Consider the following 18144-nt stretch of genomic DNA (forward strand, 5'->3'; position numbering starts at 1 on the left):
TGGTGATTATCTGAATGCTATTAAAGTGTCTAAGATATTTTGACTTCATGCTGCCACATTATAAAGAGCAAGCAATATTGTGACCCAGAATAAAATCTTCACTATTTTATATCATGGAATATTAGTGCTGAATCAGGTGCTGAGGGAAAGAAAGGAAGCAGGAGAATTAAGTCATACACTTTATTTGGATAAGTAAGTAAATAAAAAATTTTCCATTGGAAGGCAAGAAGATGGTCTCTGATATTTTAGAAATAAAGCAGGATCCTTTGCTTTGTCAGTACTTAATGCAGCAGTGACGTCTTTGGACTCATATATATATATATAGAATAGCTTATTAACTAACAAAGTTTTATGTGTTCAAGAACATGTAGTAATTAAATATCAAGAAAGGCCTCCATACCAAAAAATACATGTTTTATGTTAGACTCTAGTAGATTAAGAAACATATGGGAATTTGCTTATGGAATATAAGCAAATTATAATTATGGAATAATTATAATTCCAATATATTTGGGTAAATGTTAAACTCACTAATATTAGGCAGATAATGAAGTTCATATTTATGTTGATGATGTTCACTGATGTGTGAATGTGTACTATGGGTCAGACACTATTTTAAGCAATTTGTATCATCTTAACTCATTTAATCCTAACCATCCTCTAAGGATGAGATAACCATTCTTTTTTTTTTATTTCGCAAAACTGATTTTATTAGATTATCTCGATTTTGTCAGGTATACAGAAAAAAAGTCTAGAAACAAACCTATCACAAAATTAGCAATGATTTTCCAGGTGCTGGGATCATGGGTGATTTACATTTTTTTCTATATTAATCTATATTTCCCAGCTCATCAACATCGACCACTTTAATAATTGGAGGTCTTAAAATCTGAAGTTTCAAGTTTTAGCAGAATGGTGAAATGAGGGAGTTGTTGGAAATAATTACAATAGAATGTGTCTGGGTCTTACTTCCTTCTGATCTTCATGGTCTCTAATGAGAAATCCAATGTCATTCTAATTGTTTTTCCACTGTAGAAGCCATTTCTCTAATGCTACTTTGACAGTTTTTTTTCTTTGTCAGTAGTATAAGTAGGATCAGATTTCCTTAGATTCATCCTATTTAGGATTCACTTCTTTACTTGAATTTGTAGGTTTATGACTTTTGTCAAAGTTAGGAAATTTTCACTATTTCTCTAGTACATTTTTTTTTAAGATTTATTTATTTATTTTTACAAGCACTGGGTACAGTCAGAAGTGCGGGAGGGTGAGAGCATTCACCAGAGCCAGAGCGGGGAGCAGAACAGGCAGACGGAGGACACTGCTGAGGGGAGCAGCAGGCGCGGCAGGGGTCTGTGTGGTCTGCGTGCCATGTGGCCAGGGATCGAACAGGCGCTGCAGAGGCTGCAGGCAGCTTCGCAGCCCAGCTCTCAACCGCTGCGCCACCAGGGGAGGCCCTCTCTGAGTACATTTTTAACCCACTCTCTCTTCTCTTTCTGAATTCTGATGTTAAAATTTCCATAGGTCCTGAGGATTTACTAATTTATTTTCCTGTTTTCTCTCTGCTGTTTAGATTGAATAACTTATTCTATCTTCCAGTCAACTGATTTTCCCCTCTATTCCCATAATTTTGAGATAACCATTCTTAATCACGTTTTACAGTTGAGAAAATCTCAGAGCTGGGAATGTTCAGAATATACAGCTTGTAGGTGGCAGAGCTGAGATTCACACTCAGGGAATCTGTCTACACATCCCATACTCTTACCTGAGTTTTCTCCTTAGACCCCCTACAGTGGAATTTACCTCTTTCTTCTACCACCTGTTCCTGAGGTGGGTCCCAAGCTTGGTCCACATTCTCCCATCTTTCCGCCTCTGTCCTCACTCCCTACCACTCCCTGTTGTTGGGCAACAGCTGATACCTTTCTATTCTGGCCTATCCCTTGGTCTCAAATTTTGGCCACTACAAAGCTGGAGTAGCTGGATCAGGTGCTGAGGGGCAGAGGAAAAGAGGACAGAGGAAGGGAAGGAGATGGGGAACTCCTGTAGGTTGAGCCCATTTTATATAATTGTTTCGCTGTTCCCCACATAGGGCATGGGGAAGTCGAGAAGCCTCTATGGTGGGAAGGGGGAGGGATTCCTAGTCCCTCCATGCCCTTCTAAGCTAACACCGAACTATTGTCGCTGCTTTCTTCAAAGCCAGGGATTTTGAGAACGGGCATTGAAAAGGCTCCACAGTGCCCTCCTCCCTGCTCCCTGATACCAGATCTTCCCTACTCACCCCGCAGGTCTAAAATTGTGATGAGGAAACATTTCAGTCTCACTCAAGCTGGAGATCTGAGTGATGTACAGTTCAGCCCGAATGAATAGTCAGATGCTTTCTGTGGTGATCGTGGGTTTTTCACTCAGCTACACCCTCATATTTACTGATGATGAATTTCCTGTTTTTAAGAGCTGAATACCAATTAAGGTGCATGTAGTCAAATAAATTATACTGCTTTTAAAGTATGACTCAGCTATGAACATGGGGATTTGTTTTGCTGTTTTATCACAAGGCTCTAGAATAATACCTGCCATTCCTTAGATCGCTCAATTGTTCAATTGAAATAGGAATTTTATTAACAATCCATTTTCACTCTGAAGGTAAAGCATTGCCTATTTGATCATGTAAGTGTGTAGTTTTCCCTAATGAGGAGGATACTTATTAACCAGCTCATACAAGGCCTAGAGCTCTGGTCAGTCTGCCTGAAAGATTTCAGGGACTGACTGCCTCGAAGAGGCGTGGTGATGTGGACGGAACTCTGGTCTGGGAATCAGAGACCTCAATGTTTATTCAGGCTATTTTCCCTAATGTGTACTGTCAGGCAAGTCCCTTCTTTGAACCATTAATTTTCTCATCTGTAAAAAGACTATTAATGATTTTTATAAAATCAGGAATGTGGTGGGATTGCAAGACAAGCAGTGGTTGCCAGACAAAGCCCAGACTTTGGATTAATGTAGCCTCCTCTTTGCTTCTTTACGTGGGTTGGTGAACAGGCTGGAACAAGCAGTCCAACTGTGTGCAGCAATGCAGCTGCAGACTTCTGGAATCTATTATCATCTGGACCTACAATACTCTCTATTTGCAAAACCTATTGCATATTCTTATTAGTGTTCTCTTCATTTTCCCACAAAGGTTATTCCAACTCTTGGCCATATTTAATGTTTTTAATATCATTTCCTTCTAAGAATCAGTTTTGTTTTCAATTATATAAAAAAAATCAAACTGAAGCTATGGAAGAATCTATAACACATTATCAATTCTCGAAAGGAAAAGGCATAGAAATAAGACCAAAAGGAAATATGCCAGCATGTAAGCAGTGAATGTCTGTTTCTTCATATTTTTTCTAGGCTTTTCAACTGTTGTATTATAATATATACTATATTATGTTTTCAAAATAGTGGAAATATATCAAAAAACCAAAAAGCTACTATTTGTGCAACTATAAGCTATCCATTGACTTATCTCCCCTCACCAACCCCTACCCTTATCCTATTCCCAATGTAGATGAAGAGGTCATCTCTTCCTCTCCAGGGTTTAATCTTATCTCCTGTGCTATTAATTCTACATTCTTTTGATTTCTTGAGAATCTTATACTGACATTTGGCAAACTTTTCCCTTCAAATGCATATGTAAGTCCCCTCCAAATCTCAGCAAACCTTCACAAAACTACCCAGCTTCTACTCTGCCTTGTCCCCACTCTAAACCCATACTCCTCTGTCGTTTTACAGCCAAAGTTCTTAAGTCTGAATTCCATCTCTAAACCCTCATGATTGGCTACTTGACCCACTGCAGCCTGGTTTCTATCTTCACAGCACTTTTAAATGACTTTTACCAAGATCTCCAGAAACATAGCTGTCTCATTTCAGTTTATCTTATTGCACTTCTCAGAGGCATTTGACTGTTGTTTTTCTCCTGGAAACTTTCCTTGATTTCTATAGCCAGATGGTACTGATAACCACTACACTTACATTGAGTCCAGTATATGGTACACCTTGTCAGCAGCTTATATGTACTGTCTGTAATCTTCACTCTAGTGTAAAAGTTAGACATCTGCATTATAAAGTCAAGAAATCTATTTTAGAGAGTTGAGGGAGCTGGTACTTGATCACCTGGAGGGGGCAATGAGGATTTGAAGTATAGTCTTTCCGAGACCAAATTCCAAGTTTTTCTCCCCTTTTAAGACATTTGCTTTTCTTAATTTCCTCTGAGAGCTCATCTTTTTATGTTAACTATGAACACTGGTGCTCTTCAGGACTCTGGTTTTGGATCTCTTCTGATTTTGTTCCATCTGTCTAAATATCTCATCTCTGCCATGAATTTTGTTACAAGTTATAAATATCCCCTTCCAATTCTCCCTGTGCTCGTTGTCCACAGGTTCAACTATGTGAGGCATTTCTCCCTGTCTGTCCCACCAGGCCCTTTATGCTCAACATGGAATTCACATTCCATGCTCTCCCACATTCCTTTCCTCATGTTTTGGATCCTTGCTCCCACCTGGGTGTCATGCAGCTGATTCCCTTGTCTCATCACCCTTAGTGAGTTGCTGTGTGTTCTGTGATGAACCTTCTAACCTTCAGAGCTTTGCCGTTGCCTGACCATTTCTCCTTTTCTAGTTTTTACTCCATCTAAGGCATCTTCCTTCTCATTGCCAAACACAATCTTTGTAACACGAAACTCCCATCTTGTCAGACCCTCGCTCAGAAAACTTTAGTGGTCTCTTATTTTCCAGATATACAACCTGAACTCCTTTCCATGATCTCTCTTGCTCTCATTCTTCCTGACCTCTCATCACCATGGCCCATGGCCTCCCAACAGCTTGCATTCCATACTCTCAATAGTTAGGAAAGCTTTGAAGCCTCAACTTTGTTGCCTTGTGTCTCTTCGCACAGTTTTCTTTGTATATGATAGTCATTATATGCTGCTTCATTGGAAATTTTCTGTGTCATCTTTCAAATCCTGAAGATGCCTCATCTGTTGAGCGGCAGCTTAAATACTGCTACTTCTGTGACACTCTCCTTGATTTCTCCTAGAGAAGATTCAGGCACTTCTTCCCTTGCATTTCCCTGCCCTGTATTTAAGTTTTATTGTACTCTGTTTTGTTTGTTTCTCTTTGAGGTGGTGAGCTTCTTGGGATAGGCACTATGACTAATTTTTTAACTTTGAAATATAATGCACCCAGAAGTGCATTAAACAAAATTTAGAGATAATGAATAATCATAAAGTGAACACTTGTGTAATTATTATCCAGGTCATGGAGTGGAGAATTATCAGTACTCCAGGTATCCCCTGTATCCTTTCATAGTCCCACTCTCTCCCTTACTCTCAACTTTTATCCTAATGACTTTCTGGGTTTTCTTCCTAGTTGTACTACCTGTAGATGCATTTCTTAACAATATTGCTTAATTTTACCTGTTCTTGAACTTTATACAAATGAAAACACATGGCGCTTTCTGTTATGGTTTGCTTCTTACAATCAACATTTTGTTTGTATGATTCATTCTAATAGGTGCGTGTACTGATGTTTCTTAAGCTTTATTGCTGTAGAGTAGCATTCCATTGTTTGAATATACTGCATATGATGTTATCTAGTAATACACATTAGGTTTAATTTCAAGTTTTGGCTATGATAATGCTTCAGATGTCTTGTACGTTCTTTCAGTAATTGTGTGCATGAATTTCTTCACAGTATGAATACAGAAATGGGAATTGCCTGTGATGGAGTCCAGCCCTACCAGATTACACCCAACTTTTTTTCAAAATATGTCACAGTTTGACCCCACCAACAGCATGGAGAGTGTCCATTATTCTATATCATTGCCATTCTGTGTATTGCCATGTTTTTTTTTTTTGTTTGTTTGTTTTGTATTGCCATGTTTTTATGGACATCATTGGTATGGGGTAGTAGTTCATTGTGGTTTAACTGTGTATTTCTTTGATATCTTTATTGGTCAGGTGAATTTCCTCTTAGTGAAGGGTCTTGTTAAGTTTTGCTCATTTTTTTTTAAAGGATTGCTTGTCTTTATTCTCTTGCATTTGTAAAAGTCTATTCTACTTTCTGCATATGAGTCTTTTGTTGGTTGAATTGTTGAAAATAAAAAAACGCACTGAAGACTTATTAATCACAGTATTTTAAAATTCTTTACCTTAGTAGAAACAGAGTAATTAGAAAAAACAAAAAGTAGTACACATTACTTCCAATTAATCTTGTCTTTCCTTTCTTCTCTCCAGGTGTTATTATTGTCCCCAGTGCCGGTGTTGGTATTGTCTTGGGAGGCTACATTATAAAAAAATTGAAACTTGGTGCAAGAGAATCTGCAAAACTAGCAATGATCTGCAGTGGTGTGTCCTTACTGTGTTTCTCAACCTTATTTATTGTTGGATGTGAAAGTATTAATCTAGGGGGCATAAATATCCCTTATACAACAGGGTAAGTATCTCGGAGGAGCGATTTCATGATTTAAGTACAGAGCCCTGTGCTGTTTCTCACTCAGGGCAGACTTGTGCCCCTCCTATTCAGGCAGGTCTCATTGTGCTCGATTTTTCCCTCCACATTGCTCGTGCTCTCAGAGGACAGAAGTCGTGGTATCTCCATTGTCTGTATCTTTTTTGACTCCTAAAGTATCTCCCATGAATTTTGATTATAGCGAACGAGGAGAAAATGCTTGTTGGATGAATGAAAGGTGTCCTTTTGTTTAATGTAATGTTTTGAATAGGTATTGCAATCATATTGTTTAAAGACATAGAATTCAACGAAAATATAATCAGCTATAAAAGTCTTGCTTCTACCATGTTTTGTGCCCCATTTCTCTAGCAAAAGACAAATAAGGTAACCACTTTAATTTTTCCTTAATTCTTCCAAAAGCTTTCTGTACAAGAATCTATGAATATGTATTTTCAATTTTCCCTATTTTGTATCCCCAAAGAGAACATTCTATACATAATTTCCAGAGTCTTTAAAAATATATAACTTAAGTTTGGAGATCGTTCTGTACCAGTTATAATAATATGAAAAGCAGATAACCCTTATATGACACTACTGTTTGCAAGCATTCTTCTAAAAGATTTACATATATTAACTCATTAATCCTTACAACAATCTTATCAGGTAGGTACTGTATTATTGATTTTACAGGTGGCAAAACTGAGTACAGATCATACATATTTAGAGTTATTTTGATAAATATGAAATAAAAGACTATCTTAAAAAAATGTACCAATCTGTGGCACTTGCCAGTTTCTGAAATGTAAATATTCCCATCATGTTTGATTTCAAGCCACCAACATGAAGACCATGAACTCTGAGGTGGGAGGAGACACTCAGTCACACATTGTTAAATACTTCCATCATGCAGATATAATAGACTTAAATAACCTAGTCAAGAGCATAGTTAATAGTAAAGTGTCATAAAATAATTAGGGTGTGAGGAGTTGGAGTATTTAATCTTTGCTTTAATATCATGCATTTAATTATAAATTTATAGACTTGTAACTTATAGAATTTAATTTTTAGTAATTAAAAATTACTGGCTGTGCTAAAGTAGTTGGCAAGATTGCTAAAAATTTGACAGTAGGATTTGTTACCTAGGACTTAGTCTAAGATTACCCCCAAACAATTGTCAGAGTCTGTGCCCTTTTAGTCACTGTATAGCAACCCATGTAATTCTGTTTTGCAATTTAACCAGTCCCTTTTTGATGGGCATTTGGGTTGTTTCCAATCTTTAATTATTAAAAACAATGCTACCATAAATAGCCACATGTATCCCTTCTCATATGTGTCTTGTATTTGTAGAATATATTCCCAGTTGTAGGACTGCAATAAATATTACTAAATTGCCTTCCTGAGTGTTGTACAAAATTGTACACCAACAATGTACAACAATGATCTAAGTGTTGACTTTCTAGTCTTGCTGCCAAAAAAAGGCAGAAAGCTCTTCTTTGAGAATTTTGAAAATCTTAACTTTTATTTGTTGAGTACATATGGATTTTATTAGGATCTATTCACTGGACATACTGCATTGTCTAGTTTTTGGTGCTTGGTGCCAACAAATGCTCGCAGTGGAGTTTTATGTTATAAAATGTTCCATTTAAAATTTGAATAAAAATTTTAAATTTAATTTAACTAACCTAAAATATGAGAGCGAGAGAAATGTAAATAAATATTCCCACCATGTTTGATTCAAGCCACTAACGTGAAGACAATGAACTCTGAGGTGGGAGGAGATGCTCAGTCACACATTGTTAAATACTTCCATCATGCAGATATAATAGATTTAAATAACCTATTCAAGAGCATAGGTAATAGTAAAGTGTCATGAAATAATTAGGGTATGATGAGAGAGAGAGAGAAGGAATTGCAAAATCAATGTTTATTTAGATGACAGAGTATGGCCATTTGTCACTAGAGTTTCTTGAGATGTGTATGATTTCATGACAATGCCTCTTAGGATGGCATAGGAAACAAAATTTTTGATAACTGAAGGGCAGTAAAACAGAAGAACTCAGGTTTCTGAGTTGAATATGAATTTGAATCTTAACTCTGCTTGGTGAGTTCCTTAAGCTACTTTGAGCTATTTAGCATCCTTTTCAGTAAAAGAGGGTGATGATAGTAGTATCTTAGTACATTTGAGCTGCTAAAACAGAATGCGACAAACTGGGTGACTTAGAAATAACAGAAATTTATCACAATTTTAGAGGCTGGGAACTCCAAGATGACGGCACAGGTAGATTTTGTGTTTGTTAAAGACCTGATTCCTGGCTCATAGAGGGCAGTCCTTTTGTTGCATCTTCATGTGGTGGATGGGTGCCAGAGATCCATGGAACTTTTTATAAGGCACTAATTCCATACATGAGGGAGCCACATTCATAACTGAATCACCATTGAAAGGTCCTACCTCCAAATACCATTGCAGTAGGGTTTAGTTTCAAAATGTGAATTTTTCAGGGCACAAATAAGGGAGTCCTTATTTCCCTGGCTCCAGTCTGCACACAGTGCCTCTCTGGACCGGCTGTCCAGCTGTCACCTGGGAATCCCATTTGCCCCTCTTCACATTGCTCCCCTGTTTTCTGTGGACACCGCTTTTTTCATATACTTCCTCATTTGTAGAGCTCATCCCCTTGAATGAGCTGCAACTTAAAAAAAGACTTTTCATGAAATAGCTTTTTCCCCCCTTAACTCTTATATTTGATTGCCAAGTTGACTGGGTGAAGAATTTTGGATGGACCATTTTCACTCAGAATTTCAAAATTTTGGTTCCATTGTCATCTAATGCTGTTATTGGAAATATGGTCTTATTTACACCCCCTCCCCCACAAGTCCTTTGTATGTGGCCTAGTTTTCCTTCCTGGGAGCTTCTATTTATTCCCGGTATTCTGGATTTCCAAAATTTCACCATGATAATAATTGGATTTTTTTTTTTTTTTTTGGCTGAGCACTTGGTGAGCTTTTGAATTTTGCTTCCCATCATTTTTCCTTGTCTCTCTCCTTCATTGATCCTCTGCTTTTCTTATTCTTTACTACTTTTTTTTTAAGATTTATTTATTTATGCATATGACACTGGGGTACTGGCCAGAGATGCGGGGTCAGGGGGCAGTGATAGGATTCACCAGAGACAGAGTGAGGAACAGAACAGGCAGACTAACTGAAATACGCTGCTGAGGGGAGCAGCGGGCAAGACAGGAGAGGTCTGCTGCGCCTTGTGTGTTGCTCCCTGGCCGGCCGGGAATCGACCTCATGCTACAGAGGCTGTGGATTGCTTCATAGTGCAGCGTTTAACCCCTTGCGCCACCAGGGAGGCCCCTCTTTACTACTTATTTTAATTTAATTTTTGGAAAGATTTCTTCAACTGTATTTTCCCAGCCTTCTGTTGATTTTTTTAATTTTGGCTATCCTGTTAATTCGTATTAATTTCCAGAATTCTTTCTTGAGTTTTGATTGCTCCTTGCTTCTGGAATATCTTCTCTTTTTTCTCCAAAATTATTTAGTTTCCTTCCTAAATTGTGTCTGTATCCCATAAATGTCTACTTAATTTTTCTGTCTTGATTGAGTTGCAAACTTCCTTCACCCTTCTGGTTATCCTTGACTTTTTCTTGGTACTGAAGAATTTGAATTTAGAAAGATGAGTAATGGCTGTGTCTGAAGATAGGACATGTCATTTGCTTGGGTCTCACCGTAGGGTAATTTTGAGGGGCAGCTGGCATTTTCATTGGGGTGCTTCACTGGGGTCTAACCTAAAGAGAAGTATATTCCAGCCTCCGACCTGGGCTGTGTCGTGGTGAGTCAGGGTTGCAGGGAGGGACCTGAGTCTAACAGTACATTTTGCAGACTTTTACCCAATTTCTCTGTCATCATTCTCAACTTTCACCAAAGTTCCTTTATGTGTGATGCTCTTAAGTCCAGAACCTGGTTCCTTTTCTCCAAAAAGCAGAAGGGTGGGAGAAAGAGTAGTTACCTACTAAATGAAGGGTGTGTGTGTGATAAGAATGTGCTTATAATTGTATCATATTTGGACTTCAGCTTTGTTGTCTGTCATCAAATTCTAATCAAGTTCTATAGGCTTGTTCTTTTCTTCATTGAAAAAGGTACATGGGAAGAAAAACTGTTTGAGCCTGCAAATTTATTTAAGTGTCTTTACTCTTCTGTCATATTTAGATGATAGCTTGAATGGATATTGAATTGTAGGTTAGAAAAATGTTTTCCTGGGAACTTTGAAGCATTGCTTAATTTGGCATCTAACATTTAATGTTAATAAGAAATTTAATTCCAGTCCTATTTCTCATTTCTCCATGGCCAATTTTATGTGGAAGTTTTTAGAATATTTTTTTATTCAGGGTGTTCTGGAATCTCATAATGAATGTTTTAACTTTGACTTTGTTTAGCCTGGATCCTTCCAATATCGCTTTCTCAGATGTTTTCCCTTTGTGCCCAATCTGAGGGAGCCCACTCTCGCCTCATTCTATCATATTCCTCTTTTTGGCCTCTCCATAGCTTTACCAGTATTTGAAGTGATCTTGTTGAATTATTTGCTTGGCTCTTGTCTCCTATCTTTATTATACGAGCTCTTGAGAACAGTCCCAACACCTATCTCCATAATAGTTGTATCCCCACCATCTAAAACAATGCGTGATATTTGTTGCATGAGTGAATGGATGAATGAATTGTCTTGGCCTATAGAGCTTTGTCCATTCATTGTATGAGGCACTCACTTAATTCTCTAACTCTAACACACATTTTTCACTTCAGGGAAATTTTCTTCTACTCTAACTTTATGCATTCTCTCCATTTCATTTTCCCTGTGTTCTCCAGAACTCTATTTAATCAAATGTTGGAACTTGTGATCATTTCTAGTCATAAGTATATGATCTCATCTATTTTGGCCTGTGTGTTTAATTTGCTCTTTCATATTTCGTATGCCTTTTGCTATAAGAGATTCTTCTCAACCTTATTCTCCATTCTTTTTTTTTTAATAGAGGCATGCTTTATTTATTTATTTGTTTGTTTGTTTGTTTGGTTGGTTGGTTATACATGCACTGGGTACAGTCAGAAGTGCGGGAGGGTGAGAGAATTCACCAGAGCCAGAGCGGGGAGCAGAGCAGGCAGAAGGACCGAAGTACACTGCTGAGGGGAGCAGCGGGCGGCAGGAGAGGTCTGCGTGCCATGTGGGACCCTCCTCTGGTGGCCGGGGAGCAGCTGGGGATCGAACTGGCGCTGCAGAGGCTGTGGGCAGCTTTGCAACCCAGCGCTCAACCGCTGCGCCACTGGGGAGGCCCTTATTCTCCATTCTTTATGTACATTTTTAATTTTTTTAATTTAATTTTCTTAAAACACTCTTGTTTATTTTTTTTTTCCACAAATAGGATTTCTCCCCTCAGGTGAGAAATAGCTTTCTCACTACCAAAATGCCCACAGTCCTCCACCACACTCCACTGAGCTCTCCTCCAAGCCTATTATCTACTTACATGTGAAATCTAGAGAAACTGCATTTTTTATTCTGAGGATACTTTTTTCGTTTTATTCTGATGTTTCATAACATCCTAATATTGTTTTAGGGAGTAATACCTTCTGAGATCTCTCTGTGAATATTGTTAGAATTTTTTTAAAACTTTGTTTCTATGGCTTACATTTCCTTTAACGGTCAATTTTTCCTTTTGTTAATTGTGAGCTTTACAGGTTGACAAGACTGAGTTTAGCATCTCTTAAGTTTTATGTCCCCACAGCCCTAGTAGCTCCTTAAATAAAAGAATAAGGGAGTTTTATTCTAACTTGTCAACATCTAGAGAAGTTTCACTTTTTGAATTTCTTTCAATTTCTTTTTTTTTTTTCAATTCAAATAAACATTTATTGAGTTCAGATTACATAGGACAGGTTAGGTGGTAAAGAGATGCCCTCCCCTGTGTGGGTACAGTGCCCTCCACCTGCTTCAGCTGGATGCATCTTGTCTCATTCCGAATCCTATCATGTTCAGGGGCTACTTAGAAAGGTGTGATTAGTAGAGCAATGGAGGGTCTGCTTTATTTTAAACAAGATGTTCCTCCAGCTCAGTGGTGTGTCTTTCATTGGGGTAGATGGATCCACCAGAGGCCTCAGTGGCTTCTTCCTCAAAGATATAGGTGTTGGATTCCTTATCAAAAGGAACTTCATAAGTTTGAATGTTCAGATGCATGTTAGTGGCTGTTACTATTTCATTAACAAAGTCTGCATAAGGGTTCAACTCTATTTTAGTGAAGTTTGTGCTAGTGGTCAATTTTATTTCATCACTGTCTTCTTCATCGCTATCTGCTCCATCATTGGTCTCCATGCCATATTCATTATTTTCTGTCTCATGATCTTCATCAGTGTCTTGTGAGTCTTGTGAGCTTAATTTCACTACACTCGAGGAGTCTGCCTGGGTGGTGGGTACGTCTGTATCAATGTAGGCCTTAAAAGTTAAGGCCTCCATGTCATTATAGTTGTTTGGGTCATCGGTGATTTCTGTGGATGATGTGGGAGCAGCCGAGGCCAGGGTGGCACACCCGGCAAGATGAGGAAGATCTTCCCCAGCATGGTGCCAATTAGGAGACACAGCACTGGAGGTCCAGAAGGTTCCAGAAGGCAGAAGGCAGGCCCAGAGGTTCTTTCAATTTCTTTAGAGAAGAGCTTTCTGATGAATTTCTGGGCCCTGCATTGGGGATGGAGGTGGGAAGATAGAGGAGTATGGAAGGGCCCACTGACAGTTGTCTCTCCCCAGAGGTCCAGCGAGCCTAAGTTTTCAGCTTCATGTTCACTTTCTTCCTGTTCCATTTGCTGACTTTGATGTAAGAGTCTTGTGAAGGTTGTTGGGGGCAGGTTGGCTCCCTAGGTACCCCCTGTCCATTTCACATAAACCTAGACCTATCCACTTGGTGTTTCCATGACATTCAGTGCACACTTTCCATTTCTCTCTTCTAGTTTTATTCCTTTTCATCTTTCATTTATTTTTTTTAAAGATTTATTTATTTTTATACAAGAGCTGGGGTACAGGCCGGAGGCATGGGAGGGTGAGAGCATTCACCAGAGACAGAGCAGGGAGCAGAACAGGCAGACGACAGACATACGCTGCTGAGGGGAGCAGCGGGTGCGACAGGAGAGGTCTGTAGCACCATGTGGGATTCTCGCTGGCCGGCGGGAATCAAACCTGTACTGCCAAGGCTGCAGACAGCCTCACAGCATAGCGCTTAACCCGCTGTGCCACCGGGGAGGCCCTAATCTTTCATTTTAAGTACATTCTTAGAAGGGAAGGGAAGGCAGACTCAATATCTTACCTGCTTTTAATTTTTTTAAAGATTTATTTATTTATTTATGCATACAAGAACTGGGATACAGGCCAGAAGGGTGGGCAGGTGGGAGGATTCACCAGAGGCAGAATGGGGAACAGAATAGGCAAACTGACTGAAACACACTGCCGAGGGGAGTAGCGAGCAAGTCAGGAGAGGTCTGCTGTGCTATGTGGGTTGCTCCCTGGCTGGGGATCGAACTCGTGCTGCAGTGGCTGCGGAAAGCTTCATAGGTTCCGTCTTAACTCCTTGTGCTACCAGGGAGGGCCTTACCTGCCTTAATTTTAAACTGTAAGTCCCCTCAAGACTTTTAAAGTCTTCACATTACATCTGTCTTGCCAATTTTGAATCAACTGATTCTGTAGCAAGAATTCCATCTTTGTGCTGATTGGCTACATTACACATTTATGAGTTCCAATCTTAGCAGGCCCTCATCTTTGCTGAGCAATCCATTTATTTGGCCCTAGGAAAGCTTCTTTTCCTTTGCTCTACAATGGTTGTTGCATCTTAAAAATTCTTTTCTTCAAGGTTTTTGTCTTTCTCATTCTTGTTTTTCTTAATGGACAACCTAATATTCCACATGAGTGAGAAAACAGAGGTCCCAATAATCAACTCCTTGACTTTATCTTCCCTTAGTCTCCTTTGCCAGAGAGTATATTTCCCTTTTTTCTTTCTAGTTTTATTGAGAAATAACTAACATCTATCACTGTACGGGTTTACGGTAAACAGCATAATGGTTTGATTTACATATATTATGTAATGATTGCCAAAATAAGTTCAATTGATAATATTATTTTCAAAGGCAAATACCAGTTCCGTCATTTTCTAGCTGTGTGACTCTTCAAAAAATTACCTAATGTTATTGTCTTTTTCTCACATGTAAAATTGGTGATGCTCTCAATCACCTGGTTATAAGAATAATTATAGTAAACAACTGTTGTTGAAAAAAATTAAAATACTGCTGAAAGGTAAAAACATGAAAAGTCAGTATCTCCTTCCCCCACCCTCAAATTCTAGTATGAAACATTCAAATATTTTAAAAAAATGCTTTCAATTTTGAGAATTATGTAAGGAAAGTTTTCTGATACTTCTTAGCATAGTGTCACTGTGTCCCGAAAATAAGTTAGTTTTTTATTTTTACTCCTTTCTCTTCTAGATCACACAAAACAGCTCCTTTTTCTTCTTTAGAAGATGAATGTCTGGCATCTACCTCTGCAGACAGATGTTGCTTATATAGTGATGCTGAAATTAGTGTAAGCTTGATATAAATACACAGCTTAATTACCTAAATCCATGATTTATGGTACTTCTCATTTACTTGTATTCAACAAAGAACCAACTTGATTAGGGGTGCTGGAGCTGCTCTAAGAATCCAGCCATCCTAGTATTTGCAGTATGTCTTCAACTAAGTTTATAAATTAGCCAAAGAAAAACCCAGTTTCCATGGCAAATTCTTCTGACTTTCAAAATACTTCTAAAAAGATAGTCTGAATTGAGTGAGTACAAATACATGGTGGTATAGCTGCACAGACATGCCACTTTTAGAGTAACAGTTCCCTTTGTGTGAAGAATAATGGAACTCTTTCTTCAATAGGGTGTGGGCTCCTTTTCAGCCACCATTTAGCTCTTTACTGGTTGCTCTTATGCAGTGTACAACCTGTTCATCCATATGTGATTGGCCTATGTAGTGAAAACTGTTTCTTGTTCTAGAAGACTTTGAGATTTGTATAAGGAATTCCCCTCCCCCTTTTAATTTATATAAAGAGGAAGATGAAGGTAGAGAAGAGAGAAGCCTTTGTTAAGCACTTGTTTGGCTCAGGTATGGTAACTGTCACTTATGTATATTTTTGTAACTAATGCTTAGAATATCAATCTATTGTATGTATTATTCACATTTCAGTGAAAGGAAATGAGACTAGAGATTAATTGCTTTGCCCAAAGTCACCATTAATAAGGAAGGGAACTGAATAAAATACTGAAGGAACTGAATAAAACCCAGATTATCTATAACAAGATTATTAACAATCAAACCCTGATTTTTCTCTCAGGGTTTGTGTAATTTCTGAATGCCACACTATGATATTGTTTTAAATTTTGATTTTCATCTAGGCACCTACACCTCCTGAGTGAGAAAGTTATAGGGAATGTATCCTTTTCTATAGTACTTGCATTGTCCTCTGACATATCAGTACAGCTGAGGTATAGAAGTAATGCTGAGTACACAGCATACCTACTGCTGCTGTTCTGCGGCTCTCAAGACAACCAGTCCAGATTTTCATCCTGGCCTGCCACATACTGGCTGGGTGAATATGAGAAAATCGTTTAACTTTCTGAGCTTGGTTTCTATATCTTTAAGGTGAGGATCCAGATTTTATTTGTCTTGTTGAATTTTTATGATTGAATAAGGTATTGGAAAATTTGTTAGCCTCTCTGTGCCTCAATTTTCTCATCATAAAGGTGGTTTATAATCATAATATTGCTCTCTTAGAATTCCAGAGGGGATAAAAAGTGATAAAACCCATAAATAATAAGCAATATTTAAATAACTCTAATGATACTTTTCATATTTTAATATGAAAAGAAGGAGGCTCAGAGGGATTAAATAGCTTGCTTACAGTCACAAATAGAAAATGAGAGCTAGAATTTGAACCCAGGTTTCTCTGATTCTGAATGCAATACTTTGATTATTAAATTATTTTGAAGATGGAAAAAAGTACAAAGCACAGTATATAAGCCAACTCTATTTTCAAAGAAATTGAATAAAAATTATGGAAATTTATGTGGACTCATAAAAGGCCTTGAACTGCAAAAGCAACATGGAGAAGAAAAAGTGAGAAACAGAGGTTTTTACATTACCTGACTTCAAACTTTATTATAAAGTACTAAAAATATATGGTGTTGGCACAAAATTAGATACATGTATCAAAGGAATTGAATTGATTGCCAGGAAATAAATCCACATACATGACTACTTACAGCATCTAATCTATGATAAAGCAGCTATGACCATAACACTGGGAAGGGACAGACTCTTTAATAAGTAAGAAAATTGGAAAGCCATCCATAAAAGAATGAAATGGCATACACAGAAGGAAATTCCATGAGAATTTAAGATTCAGATAAAAGATCTGCAATAATAAAATACATAGAGGGAAACTTTGGTGACACATTCCATGCTATCAACGATAAAGGTATTTTTGGTGACTTGACCCCTGTGGCAAGGGAACTGAAAACAAACCAAACAAGTTAAAAAACTTTTATACAGTGAAAGAAAATATGAGATGATTAAAAAGACATCCCATTGAATGGGAGAAATATAATTGTGTAATATATAACTGGTAAGGGATTAATATCCAAGATACATAAAAACTCATACAATGAAAAAATAAACAACCTAATTAATAAATGGGCATCAGATATGAACAGAAAATTCATCTGAATTTACCCAGAAGGCCAACAGATTTCTCAGTCCCATCAACAGAGATTCTAGTTCAGCAGGTGGGGGGGAGGGGGCGTGGAGCCCAGGAACTTGTGTGCTAACAAGGGCATCAGTCTGGATCTTCCTGTGTTCTGCAAAATGCTTTGCACACTTGAAAGTATTTCCTTTTGATGATTTGTTTCAATAAGTCTCAGGAAAACATTTGCTTCTGTGAAGTGTCTGACACCTAGAAGGAAAATGTTTTTTAGTAGTTGCTGACTTTCCTGTTTTACCAGAGCTCCTAGACAAGGGTCTTCTAGATGGAGGTGCTAACATTTAAAAAAAAAATTAACATTGTCTTTATCAAAAAATTAAGTCACCATCTTCCTATAGAATGAACCTGATGTTTCTTGTTGTGTGCTAGCAGAATATTTACTTGTTTTTACTGAGTTAACATTGATTCACAACACCATATTGGATCACAACACCATTCAAGGAAATAGACTCACACCTCCTCTATGTATATCACCACACAGGGCAGCAGAGCACCCATACTAGAAATGTTTATTTTGATATGATTCTAATTACCTTTCTAATTAGGTATCTAATATAAAGTTTAAAAGATTATAGTAATAGCATTTCTTTTTAAAAATCTTTTGCTAGGGTAATGTTGGTTTGCAACGCTGTATATTATTCAGGGGAGTAGGCTCAAACATCGCAGTTGTGTGTCCCCAAACATATCTGCCACCAAAGCACCCATCACCCTCCACCACTGCCCTTTGGGCCTCCTCCCTACTTTGCTTCCCTCTCCCCACCCTCCCCTTCTAGTAGCCTCAATTCTGCAGCCATATTTGTAGGATTTGCTTTGATTTAATTTTATTTGTCCTATGTGTATTATAAA

General features: G+C 38.0%; 1 protein-coding gene across 3 annotated transcripts in view; it reads left to right on the forward strand.

Moving 5' to 3' along the window:
- The window catches only part of SLCO5A1 (solute carrier organic anion transporter family member 5A1), a gene marked incomplete at both ends in the record, with an annotated part of 134313 nt that overhangs the window by 101075 nt on the left and 15094 nt on the right, over positions 1 to 18144 (forward strand). For all 3 annotated transcript variants that reach the window (XM_084229372.1, XM_084229373.1, XM_084229374.1), the window contains one exon: positions 6266 to 6464. In XM_084229372.1, coding sequence (XP_084085498.1) covers positions 6266 to 6464 — 199 coding nt within the window. The remainder of the gene's footprint in view (positions 1 to 6265; positions 6465 to 18144) is intronic.

The sequence above is a fragment of the Talpa europaea genome, assembly GCF_964194135.1.
Source record: "Talpa europaea genome assembly, chromosome: 3".
NCBI lineage: Eukaryota > Metazoa > Chordata > Mammalia > Eulipotyphla > Talpidae > Talpa > Talpa europaea.